Raw genomic sequence first — 16,988 nt, forward strand, 5'->3', positions numbered from 1 at the left:
ATCCTGGGCAAGGCGCGGCAGCCCGAGGTCACCGCAGGCTCCGAGGGCGCGGCGGCGGCTCTCAGAACCGCCCAGGCTGGTCCCAGACAAAACTCGCGTGAACCGTGAAGGCCGCCCCGCGTAGCCTCCGCTCCAGGTGGCCTCCGCCCCACGTGCCCTCCGCCCCGCATGGCCTCCGCTCCGTGTGGCCTCTGCTCTGTGTGGCCTCCGCTCCGTGTGGCCTCTGCTCAGTGTGGCCTCCGCCCCACGTGCCCTCCAGCTCGTGGGGCCTCCGCTCCGTGTGGCCTCCGCCCCACGTGGCCTCTGCTCCGTGTGGCCTCCGCCCCCCGTGCCCTCCACCCCAGGTGGCCTCCGCTCCGCGTGGCCTCCACTCCAGGTGGCCTCCACCCCACGTAGCCTCCGCCCCGTGTGGCCTCCACTCCAGGTGGCCTCCGCTCCGTAGGCCTCCACTCCAGGTGGCCTCCACCCCATGTAGCCTCCACTCCAGGTGGCCTCCGCCCCGTGTGGCCTCCACTCCAGGTGGCCTCCGCCCCGCCAAGCCACAGGAGGTCCACGGGAGCGCTCAGGCAGGAGCGCAGGGCGCTGCCTCCCCGCTGCTGCCTCCCACGTGAGGCGCCTTGGGCGGTGCGGCAGCCTGTCCCCCCCCCCAACACGCCGAGGGGCGCCGGGGCTCGCGCCTGCGCCCCGGGCGTGCCCCGCCCCCCGTCGGCCCCGCGGGGCGCCTGCCTCTCCTCGGCCTCCGGCTCTGCCTCCCCCGTGTGTCTCGTGAATAAATAAATAAAATCCTAAAAAAATGAAAGTGAAATCCAAAAAACCCAAAACACTCGAATAAGCACTTCACTGCAGCCCACACAAGCGTTCACCGGGGGCTGGTTCGTGCTCCAGCCACGCGTTGGGGGGGGCTCCCCCGCCGCTTCCCGCGAGGTGCCCGCGCTCCTCGGAATCTGTTTCGGGAAAGGCCGATCACGTGCCATCCTTCCGACGCCACTTGCGTAACCGCCGAGCCGCCCCCACGGGTCACACGACGCCCGCGGGGGGGAGGGGGGAGGCGGCCGGCCTCGGCCTCGCCTGCCCCACCGGCTCCGGGGCGGGAGGGGGCGCTGCACCGCTCTCCTGCTTCCACAGCGCGCACGGCCGGCCGCGCGGCCCCCGCCCCCCGCAGCCCCCCCTGCAGCCCCCCTGCAGCCGTCCCCCCCCGCAGCCCCCTTCCGCAGCCCCCCCGCAGCTCCCCCCTCCGCAGCCCCCTCCCCCCGCAGCCGCCCCCCTTCAGCCCCGACGGCGCCGACCGCACCCCGGGCCCGGGCTCTCGCAGCTCTGCGGGCCGGGGGCGCGCTCGGGCGCTCGGGGAGCCCTTCCCGGGGGGCGCGGACGCGAGGGGGGGCGAGGCCGTCGGCGGCCGGACGGTCACCGCTGCGCGGGGGTGAGGGCGGCCGCGGGGTCGGGGGTCGGGGTCGGGGGGTGCAGGGGCAGCTCACCCGCGGCGGCGGCGGCGGCCAGGCCCAGCAGCGGCAGCAGGACGGCGGGCAGCGCGGCCCGGGCCATGACGGCGGGTGCGGGCGCCCCGGGCGGCGCTCTGGCTCCCGCTCCCCGCTCCTCGGAAGTGCGGGGCGCGCACCACCCCGCCCACGCGGCCGGCCCCAGGGGGCGGGGAGGGGAGGGGGGGCAGCGGGGCCTGACCCTACGCGAGCCCGGCCGCGCCGCCCCCTCCCGCCCCTCCCCGCCCGCGCGGCCCTTGGGACCCGCCCTGGGAGCGGCCCGGCTGTCGGACTCCGCAGGATGGGACGGATGGTCCGAGGAGCTTCCGCAGCGCTTCAGCCGCTCCCTGAGGGCTGCACCGCGTATAAATCACCCCAGCGAGCGGTCAGAGCCAGGACCGGAGCACCGGCGCAGTGGCCCCCCTGGACAACCGTCCCTGCAGGGGTGCTTCCCTGCTCCAGGAGCCAGGCCGTCGTCGAGTACTGCGGGGGCCGTCCAGCCTCCCGGCCTCCCGGTGGGCCCGGCCCGGGCAGCTCCTCTGAGTGCGGGTCTTCGTCCCACCTCGTCGGAGCGCCGGGATCACCTCGTAGACCGTCCTCCAGTTTTACTTGGTCTTCGATTTCCTCCGGGTGTGCATGTGCGCGCGCGTGTGTGTAAGACCAGGATTCACACTGCGTTTGTTTGGCGAGAGTACCGGGGAAGTGACGCCCCCTGCCCAGGACAGACACCGTGTCCCTCGGCCTCATATTGGTGACGCTGATTTGATCACTTGCTGCAGTGTCTGTCGGTCCTTCTTTGCATCTAATGGTCAGAAATCCCCGTGTCAAAGACTCCTCCCAGTGGAGTAGATCCCCCCCCCCCTTTTTTAAGATTTCATTTTATTTATATTAGAGAGAAGGAGAGAGCCCGAGTGGGCCGCGGGGCAAGCAGACTCCTCCCTGAGCATGGAACCCCCTGGGGACTCCATCCCAGGACCCAGAAATCATGACCTGAGCTGAAGTCAGACACTTAACCTGCTGAGCCACCCAGGTTCCCACCTCAGACAACTTTTGTTACCAGCTTTCTGGATTAAGGGTCTTTAAACTATGCTTGCACAGTCCTTGGAAGGAACCAATTCTGCCCATACCTTGATCTGGAACCTCTGGCCTCCAGAAATGTAAGAAAATTAGGCTCTGTTGTTTAAGGAGAAAAAAAAAAACTATGCTTGTTATAATATATATGTATAGACGACTGTAAATTGACTGAGGGGGGCATCTGGAACCAGACAACACAATACACAAAACAGGGTCAAGTAAGACCTCATATCGTTAGTGAAAGAGCACTTTAAAATGGAGTCTAAATTCAACAAAAACTCAGGAACTCAATTTAAAAAAACATACAAATGATCTAAATAGATACCTCGCTAAAGATCTACAGATGGCAAAAAGCATATGGAAACACTCAACATCATATGTTACTAAAGAATTGAAAACTAAAATATCACTATACACCTATTAGAATGACTAAAATCCAAAATACTGACAACACCAAATGTTGAAGAAGAGGAGGAGCAAAAGGAACTCTCTCATTCAGTGCTGATGAAATGCAAAAATGGTACAAGCACTTCCGAAGACAGTTTGGCAGCTTCTTATGAAACTAAATATTTTCCTACCATATAATTCAACAATTGTGCTTCTTGGTATTTACCTTAACAAATTGATAACTTATATCAAAAAATTGCATATGTTTGTTTATATTAGCTGTTATATTATATTATATTCACAGTTGCTAACACCTGCAAGCAACCAAGATGTCCTCTACAAGGTGATGGACAAACTGTGGTACATCCATACAATGAAATTCGGCATTAAAAAAAATGAACTGTCAGGTTGTTAAAAACATGGAAGAACCTTAAAAACATAATACAATATTATTAGCTATAATCACTATGCTGCATGTTAGATCCTTTGAACTTATTCATCCTATAATTGGAACTTTGTACCCTTTGTCCAACACCTCCCCATTTCCTCCACCCCCAAGCCCTTAGTAAACACAACTTTACTCTCTTTTTCTATGAGTTCAGCTGTTTGTTTTTTTTTAAGATTTTATTTATTTATTCATGAGAGACACAGAGAGAGGTAGAGACATAGACACAGACAGAAGCAGGCTCCCTGTGGGGAGCCTAATGTGGAACTCGATCCCAGGACCCTGGGATCATGACCCGAGCCAAAGGCAAATGCTCAACCACTGAACCACCCAGGTGCCTTAGTCTAGCTGTTTTTTACTTCATATATGAGCGATATCACACAGCATTTGCCTTTCTCTGTCTTACTTTTTTTTTGTATTGAGACATAAATTGACATATAATATTATATTAATTTCAGGTGTATAATATATAGATTCGATATTTGTATTTATTATGAAATGATCACCGTAAGTTTAGTTAACATCCATTGCCATTATAATCATAAATTTTTTTCTTAAAAATAATTTTTTTCTTGTGATATTATTTCACTTACTATAATGTTCTCAAGGTTCATCCACATTGTCACACATGGCAGGTTCCTTCTTGCTCATGGCTAAATAATATTCCATTGTGTATGTATGTGAGATATATGTATATACATAAAGTTTTGTTTACTCATTCATCCATCGGCAGATATTTAAGCTTCTACGTCTTGACTATTGTAAATAACACTGCAGTGAACATGGGAGTGCAGATATCCTTTCAAGATCTTGTTCTCATTTCCTTTGAGTATACACCCAGAGGCGGGATTGCTGGATCATATGGTTTCTTGAGCCCTAACATGGGGCTTGAACCCATGACCACCAGATCAAGAGTTGCATGCTGCACCAACTGAGCCAGCTGGTAAAAGATACCAGCTTTGGTATCTTGGCTGGTAAATTCCACGTTTAATTTTTTTTTAGGATTTAAAAAAAATATTTATTCATGAGAGACAGAGAGAGAGAGGCAGAGACACAGGCAGAGGGAGAAGCAGGCTCCATGCAGGGAGCCTGACATGGGACTCGATCCCAGGTTTCCAAGATCAGGCCCTGGGCCGAAGGCAATGCTAAACCGCTGAGCCACCGGGGCTGCCTTCCATGTTTAATTTTTTTTGAGGATGAGATCTCTTCTTCTTTACAGACTCCTGTTGTTCAACTTTACTGACGTAACTAAGGACAGGTAGAAGAAACCAATCCATTTTCCTGGTGGTTGTCAGTATAAATATATGGCTTTAATTTCATCTGGGCCCTGGATGCCTTTTCTGTGATCCTTTTATTTGTCTTGGTCATTGTCTTCCCCTATTCCTCTGATCAAGTATTTCACATTTTTTATTACTCACTTCAAGATGAGACCCAATTTACTACTCATGTTTCTCAGCAGAAGACCTCGCCTTCTACTCAATAGAGACGGGGGGCCATCAGGTATAGACAAAAATCTTCAAATACTTACCTGCTCTCCCCTTCTCTTCCATGCAGGTCTTCCTTGTGTGGCCTTAGAGAAGAAGGCAGTCTTCCCCAACCCATCCAAACCCTGTTCCTCTTTCTGTGGACTTAGACTCTTCCCTCTCCTCCATCTTCCCCAAGATCTTCCATGACTCTATCTCTCTCTCCCCTGCATCATTAACTTTTCTCTGTCCACCTTTGGGGTGTTTTGATTTGTTTTGTTTTCTTTCCTTTCAGCTTCTAAACCTGTGAATCTCTCCCCCTCCCCCTTCTTTGGAAAAAGAAAAAAAAAAAAAACTTCTTCAACCCTTCTTCTCCCTTTAGCTGTGACCCAATCCCTGTCCTTTCCTTCTCCACCTCACTTTTCAGAATATCATATTCCCCATTTCCTAGTTTCTCTTTCACTTTGAAGCTCAGCCTGGATTCTGGCTCCACTAGCTACATTTCCACTGGCTTAGATCACCAGTGTTTTCCTAATTTCTAGACTCCAGTTTTATCTGACTTTGCTTCTCTGTTGTTTAGCAATTGGAGCAATGTTGACTTGGTCTTACATTGCATTAAAAGGTTATTTGGCCAGGGAGCCTAAACCCTTGGGCTTCCCAGGACTGATCGTCAGCCTACATAAAGTTCCTGGGAAAGGTCCCTGGGCTGAGATCCCTTTTGGCCTGAAATAAGGAGGAGGGCTAGGTAACTTTAGATCAAAACACAAAGTGAGCCCTCTTCTGTTTTATTTCAGCTCCTGTAGACCCAGGACTGGGAAAAATGGGATGAAGAGGAAAGGCTGACGAGGAAGACCAGTGAAGAGACTGGTACAAATAACCAGGGAGAAAATAAAAAAGTGATAAAGGCCTGAATTAAGACTGTTGATATTGGAGACAGCCACTCTGTGAGAAGCCCGAGATAAAATTGCCAGAATTGTTGGATTAGAGAGATGAGAAAGAGAGGATCTGAGGATGAATTCTGAGTTTCTAGTTTGGGAGAAGGGGGGTATGGTGTCTTCATATTGATTGAAAGAGAATATAAGAAGTAGAACTGGTTGGAGGAAATGGAAAAAAAGTTTCTAAAATTCTGCTTGTGATTAATTTAGCTTAGAAAAAATAGAAATACATGTATATTAAATTTGTGAAACGTAGATATTGTAAGAATGTTTTAAGTTAGAATATGCAAGGAATTAGATGTAACTTTGTATATAGATCATGAGGTCTATTAAAAACAGGTTTTTAAGATCTGGTCAAAATTCGTCTTCTTAAACAAGACAAAATTATTGAACTAATAACAATTAAGTCTTAATTTCTTCAAAAGGGTTTTAGGATTAAATGAACCAAAGATAAAGGAATCTGAATGTCTTTCTCTAACATAAACTCAGCAGTGGTATGAGGATTGGGGGTTACCAAACTACTGCAATCATTTGCAGAGGGGAGCTCCCAGATAATGGTGACATCTTGCCCTAGGATCAGGGAGGAGAACATGCTGTGTGGGGGGCAAAGGGAGGAAAAAGAGGGTGAGCATTGGTATCAATTCTACATTTGTCCTCTGGACCTGATCATTAGGTATATCTTCTTGCTTTTTTAGGACCTAGTTTTGAGAGATCAATTTTGTCAGACCACATGTGGGGGTTGGATTAGATAGAGAAGACCGGAAAAGGCTGTTTTTGGTTGTTCTGACACAACCGCAACAGGCGAAATGGGAAAAAGGAGCGCAATACAGGCAGTTCTGATCATACTGAGAAGGACTTTGATGTAGATTTTTCCAGTGGGAGTTAGAGATATGAGCCTGGAACTAAACAAGTGACCTAGTGGCTGATGAATGCTTTGGGTTGGGACGTGGGGGGAGGATCTCCTGAAGAAGCACCAAGAATGAGAAGTAAATGGGCCATAGATGGGATTTCTGCTGATCCAATAGTTAAAAGACTTGCTAAGAATTGCTGAGTCAAAGGCACCTGAAAAAGAGACTTAAATCAAACAGAGTATAGGATGATTATTTCTTTTTTTAAAAAATGATTTTACTTATTTATTTATTTTCAGAGAAGGAGACAGAGAGAAACCCAAGTAGACTCCATGCTAAGACTGGAACTTGACACAGAGCTCCATCTCATGACCCTGAGATCATGACCTGAGCCCAAACCAAGAGTCTGACACTTGACCGACACTTGACACTTGAGCCACTTAGGCACCCCTAATTGTATTTATTCTTTAAATAAAGGATACCTTGAATTACAACAGCAGCACACTTTATTTTTTGTTATACTATATGCTAACATAATAAAACCCAACACAGAGATACTTTTTCAACAGAGATCAACACTTTTACTTAAAAAATAAAATTTTATTACAGCATCACTATTATATACAACTGTCCTTTTTTTTAAAAAAAAAAAAGATTTTACTACTTTATTATTTTCTTAAGTAATCTCTGTACTCAGTGTGGGGCTTGAACTCACAATCCTGAGATCAAGAGTTGGATACTCTTCCGACTGAGCCAGCCAGGTAGGTACCCTGTATAGTTGTACTTTTCACAATAAGTTGGTTTAGTGCTTTGAAGAAAATCTTTAACAATTAAAATTGTACAGCTCACAGGGCAAGAGGAACAGTCTAACAAATTCAATAAAAATATTTCAGGACAACTGTACTATAGTTTTAGACTATACTAAAACTGTCACAGAAAATTATTTTTAAGCATTTATCATAGTATAAATACTCTAAATCTTAAAATAAATCTATGAATATTATACAAAAATATTTTAAAGTATAAATATAAACACTGAATAAAGCATTCACCATGTCCAATGGAAACTATTATTAAAAATTTTTTTTAGATGGTAAAATTTAAAGTGATAATCACAAAACAGCATTTCCTTAATCATTCATCATCTAAAATATTTTAGTAGTAATCACAGGGTTTAGAGTTTCACTATAAAATTTTCATTTTTACAAATGCAAGATGTACAATTTCCTTTATAGACTCCTTTTCTCTTTAGCTCACAGAAAAAGGCAACAAAGTAACAGAAATTTCATAGTCAAAATTTGACATGTTATATAAAGCATAAAAATTGTGAAATTTTCAAGAACTCATATCCTTAGCTGATTCCCTTTAAGAAGAAAGGGTTATAAACTGTACACAAGCCAAAAATCACACTGCTGCAAGTACATCTAAATCAATCTTAAAACAATGTTCCTACACTTTAGGAAAATGCTAAGTACTAAATCTCCTTTAAAGCCATTGTTTTATGAATAACTATGACAAAACAAAATATTTGCATTTAAAGAATTTTGATATGAAATATCTTTGGAACAGTATAAGAAGCATCTTGCCAAAAGCACTATTTTGTTGTGTAAAAAAGTAAAATCTCATTGTTTAATAATTTCTTCTGAATGCTACAAATGACTATTTTGGGTTTTTTTGGTTTTTTTTTTTTCCACATGACAATTTGAGGAGAGGAAACTTTTTTTCATTTTCTGTTTTTTTAAAATAATAATTTTGATAATATTTACAGTTATATTTTCACCTTGAGGTACAAATTTTGCATTAGGCTGGATATTTATTTATTCATTCATTCATTCATTCATTCATTCATTCATTCAAAGTAGGCTCCATACCTAGCATTGTGCCCAATGCAGGGCTTGAACTCACAATCCTGAGATCAAGACCTGAGCTTAGATGAAGAGTTAGACATTTGACTAACTGAGCCACCCAGGCACCCCTAAGCTAAATGGTAGATTTATGACCTAGTACCATGCCAATTTTAAGTCTCTAAGCAGTTGTGTTAAAATGCCATTCACATATACATATCTTGGTTACTAACTACATTCTTAGAGAGAAAATGCATGTTAAATTTATTACCTTGCAAATAATTTGGACCTTAGTCCTGGCTTCGGTTCTTCTCCATTCTATTAAGTTTTTTTTTTTTTTTTTATTAAGTAAAGTTTTAAACACGGCATTCTGTGGATAATTCACAGTAGATACCAGCACAGCAATTAAACAACTGTAAAAGTACTTACGATGTCTACTTTAGGATAGAGTAAATACTGACGCTGGGAAAATCTGAAATGGCTCATTTTCCCAACACATTAGTGCAAATTAGCAAACGTTTAGAAGAATTTAGTCATGGAAAGTGGGAAGCATAATCTCATCTTCATTCATTCCTTGTTCATATCGAACTGAGGAGAAGCCTGCCCAGTGCAACCGGTTCCTTTGGAAGAGGAACCAAATCAGTGCACAGATGAAAGCTAAGACACTGAGCACAGCAAATGTGATAGCTATTCCTCTGTAATCAGGGCCTGGAATAAGGAAAGGTTTGACATTGGAGGAGAGAATATAAAAGCCATCATTACTGATTTATACATTAGGCTGCATGTCACATGTGTCAACTCTGTACAAATTAGACACAATAAATAGCTGATTGTTTTATAGCGCATTAACACAGAATTCAAAATCATCATCAAACATTCAAGTGTTTTCAGATTTAACTCTTTTCCTTTTCATTCAAATCCTATTCATTGCTTTAGCAATTTTCTCTAAAGAATTTAGAGTATTATCTTTATTCTTACTTTCCCTTCCTTCGAGAACATTATTTCCAATATATTACCTTATTTTGATAGCAAATTGCTACAAGTTGTAAATTTTTGTGTTTGACTTACCTAGGGCCAAGTAAAGTGTTATTTGCTTTAAAGAAATTTTAAGACTTTAGGATGACTTCATTTAGCACCTAGCTATTCAATTTCAAATGCTGTCTCAGACCCCTTCTTTGCATGCTGCCCAGATGGATTCATTTGTCCTCTTGCTTTAAATACTAACTCTATGCTGACCTCTCTTCTCTTTCATATGTCCAGCTGCATGCTAGTCATTCCATATGAGTATCTCTTCTTCATATAGACAGCTCAAAATGCTAAAACAGAACTCTTGGTTTATGCCATCCTAACCCTGTTTCCCAGCTTCCCCCGTAATATTCCAGTTGTTTTCCATTTCACTCAGCATAGAATCTGGCCTCTTGACCCTTGCTTCCAAAGTCTTAGGTGTCTGGTGCCTGCCTACCTTCCAGCTCTTCCTTGAGCACTCATCAAGCTCATGCTGCTGTAGGCTCTTTGTTATAACCGGTAGCTCTCCCCATAGTGCCTCCCCTGATCTTTCCTTAGCTGGTTTTTCAGATCTCAGCTTCAGAGTCTCCTGTTCTTAGATGTCTTCCCTGATAACCTAATTTAAAGTAGCCATGTCCCTGAATATATTCTGAATAGATATATTGGTACAGAAACCAGTAATCTAGCATTGGGGTTTTATCTTTAATATTTATACACCAAAGGGATATTTTTATGCTAAATCTACAGAAATATTTCTGTGAAACATTTAGAGCTCCTTTCTCCAGAAATGAAATTAAGGTAAGATATTTATGATTGTTTTATGTATCAATTCATGATGAAATCTAAGTTTAAATTACAACTTCCTTTAGATGTTCCTTCCAGGAAATATTAAGTAATTAAATTGAGTTTTGCATTGGTGCTAAGTTAATCATGAGTTTTATGGGAATGAGGAGAAAGGAAGCACACTAACTACAGAATTAGACCTTTGAGCTTTTACATATTTGACTGATAGAATCAAATACATCTTAAGAATATATTCAAAGAAATGGGCTCCCCAATACTCTGGCAGCTTCTATCTTTCTTAGGAAAGAATTATACAAACTTTTAGCTGTCCAGTAGTTTTATCTGGGAGTCTTAGACATCTTGGCATTTCTCTCTCTTGCAATCTATTTTTCTGAGAAAGATTCTGTATGGCTTCATCAAGTTTTTTGGACACACTTAAAGGAATAAATAAGGACTTTAGGACAAAGTACAAACCTTTGCACATAATTGAGTCGCACATTTATTTCCTGACCGGTTCTGCAAAAATATTTCTTAAGGATAGGTTCCATACTTACCCAGAGGAACTCTGCAGACAACTCTTCCATAGCCATGGGAACATTCAACTTTTATCCAAGTTTCATCTGAAGCTAGCAAAATGCTACATTTTCCACCATCACTCTTACTTTTATTTGCCCATTTGACAAATGTCACTTTTGATCCATCCAGCCAATTCCAAGACTGACCTAAAGAAAGAAATTAAGTTTATTGCCTATAAATTTCTAAGGTAAAATGGCATGTGGCTCATACAACTTAGAACTTAGAACTGTGCTATGTCATTATTTAAAATGAAGCCTATTCACTTGATGGGATGAGCACTGGGTCTTATATGTTGGCAACTTGAATTTAAATAAAATATTAAAAATTTTAAAAAATAAAATGAAGCTTATTAAAAGTGAAAAAATTAAAAAAATCAGTCCTTCAGTTGCACTTGTCACATTTCTTTTCTTTTTAAAGATTTTATTTATTTATGCATGAAAGACACACACACACACACACAGAGAGAGAGAGTGCGCAAGAGGCAGAGACAGAGGCAGAGGGAGAAGCAGGTTCCATGCAGGGAGCCTGACGTGGGACTCGATCCTGGGATCAGGGCCTGGGCTGAAGGTGGTGCTAAACCGCTGAGCCACCTGGGCTGCCCCACACTTGTCACATTTCAAGTGCTCAACAGCCATATGTGGCTAGTGACTACTCTGTTACACAGCACAGAAATAGAACATTTCCATCTTTGCAGAAAGTTCCATTAGACACCACTGATATAAAATGTGGTGTTTTGATTAAAGTGCAGAATGCTTGCACATGGGTGTGAGTGCATATTGTGTGAGGGATAGATTTCTAAAGACCTGAATCCCCATCAGCAGCCCTACCCGGAATTTAAAAACTCCTATCGTTAAAGACGTGCTGGGGGAGGAAGGGTGGAGAGGGTCCAGGAGGGTCTCCCCGCCATGACTCCATTTTTATTTTCCAGCTGAGGTAGCACCGCCTTGTGGTAATAGTGTAAACACAACTTAGAATTCTTTTAGACAACCAACTTTAAATCTATTCACTTTTTGACAAGTACTTAATATTTTGGAATTCACATTTATCTCGATTATTTAGAATTCAACTTGCTATACAATGTAAAACACTCTTCCTATCTCCTATTGAATGTGTACTCTTAATTCAATCTTTATCAATTTCAAGTTCACTCAAATCTTTTATCCATTATTGCTTGGATTAAACCATTGTTCCTTGAAAATTTCTTCCACACATCTTTTTTAACCAATTCTCTGCAATTTTACTAAGCTTGTTTGAAAAACAAAATCACCATTAAGATTTAATTTTTCTCTATGGTAAAAATGTTACAAGAGGGAAGAGAACAAAAGAAGAGAACCTTTTGAAAAACAGTTATAAGCTACAAAAACACAGGTGATAGACATTACAACTCTAAGGAAAGTAAGTCATGGGAAGGAGAAAAAAATAATGTCGTTGATCCAAGCCTCTTAAGTTTCTAGAACATCCTAGTTGATTTAACCTGATTTCATTAGTGTTAACCTGAGTTCATTAGTGTTTTCCATCATTACTAATAAGTCCCTCACATATTCATTAGAAATTTATAAGTCTCTAAAACAACCAGCAGACATAACTTATTTATCAATAAGAACCACCACTTGACATTCTTTAGAAAGGCTGAGTTGGTATTTAGGACAAGCTGGAACTCTCTTTGTACACTGTGTGTGCCACTTACCGGCAGAATGTTGAGATAATCCAAGCCAAACTCTCATGGTAATATTATTATCTTCCCTCATCAGTCTGCTCACAAATTTATTCTCATCTTCATCCTCTATGGTAACAATGGTTGCAGAATGATCTGTTGTAGGAAAACAAACCCTAAACTAATTAGTTTATGCAAACTAGAGGAGTGGCTTATTCTCAACTAGCCATTTGAAAAAAATCTATCATGATCAAGATCATGGAGAAATTCAAGCTTTACATAGAGAATATTTTGAAAATATGATATCTGTCCCAGATTTTTTTAAGTATAGCATTAATAGATTCTAAAATTTTAGAAATATTTCTAGATTAAAACTTTACATAGAAAAATTTTATGTTTCTTCAAAATGTTTACCAGATAAACATGTTGATCTTGGAACTGCCTGCCAGTGAGACAACTGTGTATGAACAGCTAGCCATAAGAAGTGGGGTACGTGATTATAGAAAGATGTATTTCAGGGCAGCCCGGGTGGCTCAGCGGCTTAGTGCTGCTTTCATCCCAGGGCGTGATCCTGGAGACCTGGGATCGAGTCCCACATCGGGCTCCCTGCATGGAGCCTGCTTCTCCCTCTGCCTGTGTCTCTGCCTCTCTCTCTCTCTGTGTGTGTGTCTCTCATAAATAAATAAAATATTAAAAAAAGATGTATTTCAGCATGCTCTCAACAACCATTTCTGTATAATAACTCAGCTTTTAATTTGCTTTTATTAAAAAGAAAATGAAAACAAAAGCTTTGGGATATTGGGGAGCCTTAGCCTCTCCTTTAATATTATTTTATACATAGGCATACTTGGTTATGCCCATTATAAGTTCCTAAACATAGTATGGAATTGAATACTCTTGAAGTTTGATAAATCGCCCTAAACTCACATAGAAAATAGTATTATCGCCATCATCAGGCAAGGGATAGAAATAAAATAATGACTAGACTTGAAAATCAATCCTAAGTGGAATCAAATAGTTTTCAACAGTGACAAGCCTATCCACACTTGATCTAAAGCATTTCTTTTGTGGTTGTAGCATTGGAAGGGCAAAGGCAAGTCTCTGTTCCTTCATAGAAGACTACAGTGTGCACGTGCTTGTTAAATATTACATAATCCTGTAGGGGAAGATATTATCGCTATTTTACAAATGAGGAAACAGAGGCTCAAGGAGATTAAATAAATTGGTCAGGTTTACACAGCTAGCCAGTTATAAAATTAGAAAGCCAATCTCAATCTTTTCTAATAATAAGAATAATTTGAATGCTCACTATTTGCAGGGCACTGTGCTACATTTGCATACATTATCTCATTTCATTCATTCCTACAACAATCCAACCTTTGAAATTAGTACTATTTTCATTCTCACTGTTCAGATGAGAAAAGAGAAGCAAAATGTAACTTCTATAGCACTCAGATAGTAAGTGCGAGAGTTGGGATTTAAAACTTAGACCTGTCTGCCTCTCAGGCTTATCTGCTTAACCCCTACACTACAATGGCAGTAAACCTTTCTATTTTCTCCTGTAGGAGCAAGATGCTTCTGACTTTCAGAACATGTATAGCTCACAATAGTTCCCATTGTGTGTGTGTGTGTGTGTGTGTGTGTATACATGTATAACACATGAGAGCTCCCACACCAAAGTTTCCATCCTATAGTTAAGCAGTAACAAGGAGATTGCTAAATCAGCCAAATGTCTCCCATAACAGTTTAGCAAGGTAAATGAGATAAATGCCATTTAGTCTTGCTAAGTGGCTACTCAAGCATGCAGGTCTTTGAAATACTCTCAGTAGTCTCCCTAGAAGTCATCTCACAGTTTGATTACAAGGTAAATTTCTCATGGGAGAGATCCAATCATTGCTGCCCTTTCTAAAATAGTTAAATCTGAAGATAAAAAGTCCTGTTCCTTACACTGTTCAGAGGATGTGGGCCATTTCAGTTGCAGAATGGATGAATAACCCACGCTTCATCATAAGTAAGCTTACTCATTCATAACTACGTAGTGGAAAAACCTATAATTTTGTATTTAATGTTTAACTTTTACAAAAAAAATTTGCCCTAATCCCTTCATCTAAACATATCTTGCTATATTTAGACCATTTTATTTGTCATTTTCACATAATGGTTCACTTAGCAATTTTTTGTTCTACTTCTTCCCAGTTACTTTTATTTTCCATATACTTATTCTTACATTGGTCATTTATGATGGCTATTCCAAAATTCCACTTAACTTATATATCATAAAATACTTTACCATTTCCCTACCACTGGGCAAATAGGTTATAAAATGCTATTATAAATATGGAGTGTTTTAGAAAATTTTTTGAAAAAGATTTTATTTATTTATTCATGAGAGACACACACAGAGAGAGAGGCAGAGACACAGGCAGAGGGAGAAGCAGGCTTCATGCAGGGAGCCCGATGTGGGACTCAATCCTGGGACTCCAGGATCACGCCCTGGGCCAAAGGCAGGTGGCTCAACTGCTGGGCCACCCAGGCGTCCCTGTTTTAGAAGTTTTTAAAGAAGATTTATTTATTTGAGAGAGAGAGAATGCATGCATTGGTGGGTGGGGCAGAGGAAGAGGAAGAGAGAGATTCTCAAGCAGACTGCTGCTGAGCACAGAGCCCGATATGGGGATCAATCCCACAACCCTGAGATCATAACCTGAGCTGAAATCAAGAGTCAGACACTTAATTGACTGAGTCACCCAGATGTTCCCAAAATATTTTCAAAAATATAATCATTATTTCAAATAATTTCCTTGGGAAAAAAATCCAATGATTAAATTATTGAGTCCAAGAAAATCAATAAATTTTAACTCACCAAGTTTTGAACAGAATTGTTTGGCTTCTGAGAAACTGTGCAGTGCCTGGTCAAATGCGTAACAGTGCTCCCTGTACTGGATCCACTGGGACTCATTCCCTTTTACTGCTGGACATCTTGGTGAGTATGTACGAGAGGACACTTCTTTAGCTATAAAAATGTTAGACATGATTGTAAAAATGCACAGAAAAAACAATTGACTTTTAAAATCTCACTAAGCCCTATCTGAAACTATGGTTCCTGTGGATAAGAAGCATTAGACTCAATACACACACCAGAGAAAGCTACAGCTCATACTCTAAAAGTGTACATTCTAATTGGCTTTTTGGAATAACATTTTTAAAACTTAGAAAACAGAAGAAAGTATTTAGCCCTCTAAGACGGAATTAGGCTAATTTAAAAACAATTGAAGAGACAAAATAAAAAAGATGCAAAGACAGGCTGTACTTTGAAATAATTAAAATTCTTTCCTTCTTTGGATTCCTTTTATCTTGATGATACAAACTTAGTTTTGCCTTGCCATATAAAAAACTACTTTTAAAATCATATCCACAAGTGAAAATTTGGTAATTTGTTTACAAAGTGCAGTATATTTGCATAGCAAAATCTGTCTCCTACAAAAAGAGGAGCTAGGGCTTCCGTACCCATTAAATAATAATTCCCCATTCCTGCCAGCCCCCAGAAACTACCATTCTACTTTCTGTTTCTATGAATTTAACAGCTCTAGGTACCTCACATAATTGAAATCATATGGTATTTGTCCTTTTGTGTCTGGGCTATTTCACCTAGAATAATGTTCTCAAGATTCAACCATGCAGGTTGTATTCTGTATTATGTGTCAGAATTTCCTTCTTTTTTAATGTTGAATAATATTCCATAGTATGTATATGCCACTTTTTGCTTATGCATTTATCTGTTAGTGGACGGCTTGGGGTGCTTTCACCTTTTGGCCATTGTGAATTAAGATGCTGTGAATACGGTTGTACAAATACCTGTTCCAGTTCCTGCTTCCATCCCTTTTGAATATATACCCAGAAGTGGAAGCACTAGATCCTATGGTAATTTTATGTTAAAAGTTTTGAGAAACCACCATACCATTTTCCACAGTGATTACACACCACTTTTTATTCCCACAAGCAATGTACAAGGGCTCCAATTTCTCCACATCCTTACCAACACTTATTTTCTTTTTTGAAGAGTCTATTTTTTTTTAAGTTTTTGTTTGTTTGAGAGAGAGAGATGGGTTGAGGGAAGGGACAGGAAGAGAGGGAGAGAGATTCTTAAGCAGGCTCCATGACCTATGTGGAGCCCAACATGGAGTTTGATCTCATAATCCTGAGATCATGACCTAAGCTGAAGTCGAGTTGGACACTAAACTGACTGAGCCATCCAGGTGCCCCTTGAAGATTCAGTTTTCAAAGTTTGCTCTTGTATTAGTTTCCTAGAGCTGCCATAATAAATTATCACAAAACTGGTGGTTTAAAACAACAGAAATTAATTCTCTCACAGTTCTGGAGGCAAATCTAAAAATGAGGTGTCAGCAGGACTGCTTCTTTCTGGAGGCTCTGAGGGAGAATCTCTTTCAGGCCTCCTCACTTCCGGTGGTTGATGGCAATTCTTGGCTTGAAGCTGCATCACT

The 16,988-nt window shown here is 41.8% G+C and overlaps 1 protein-coding gene across 2 annotated transcripts in view; it reads right to left on the minus strand.

The window, feature by feature from the left end:
- The window catches only part of LOC121471383 (lymphocyte antigen 75), a 127,257-nt gene that overhangs the window by 27,482 nt on the left and 82,787 nt on the right, over window positions 1-16,988 (minus strand). The window contains exons 32-35 of one of the 2 annotated variants that reach the window (XM_041722102.1): window positions 15,350-15,499; window positions 12,523-12,645; window positions 10,814-10,981; window positions 8,438-9,179 (exon numbers count right to left, since the gene is read on the minus strand). In XM_041722102.1, coding sequence (XP_041578036.1) covers window positions 9,001-9,179; window positions 10,814-10,981; window positions 12,523-12,645; window positions 15,350-15,499 — 620 coding nt within the window. In that variant the 3' untranslated portion in view covers window positions 8,438-9,000. Of the gene's footprint in view, window positions 1-8,437; window positions 9,180-10,813; window positions 10,982-12,522; window positions 12,646-15,349; window positions 15,500-16,988 lie in introns of those variants that run through there. The other variant, XM_041722103.1, reaches the window with a different exon arrangement.

The sequence above is a fragment of the Vulpes lagopus genome, chromosome 11 (assembly GCF_018345385.1).
Source record: "Vulpes lagopus strain Blue_001 chromosome 11, ASM1834538v1, whole genome shotgun sequence".
In the NCBI taxonomy this organism is placed as follows: Eukaryota; Metazoa; Chordata; class Mammalia; order Carnivora; family Canidae; genus Vulpes; species Vulpes lagopus.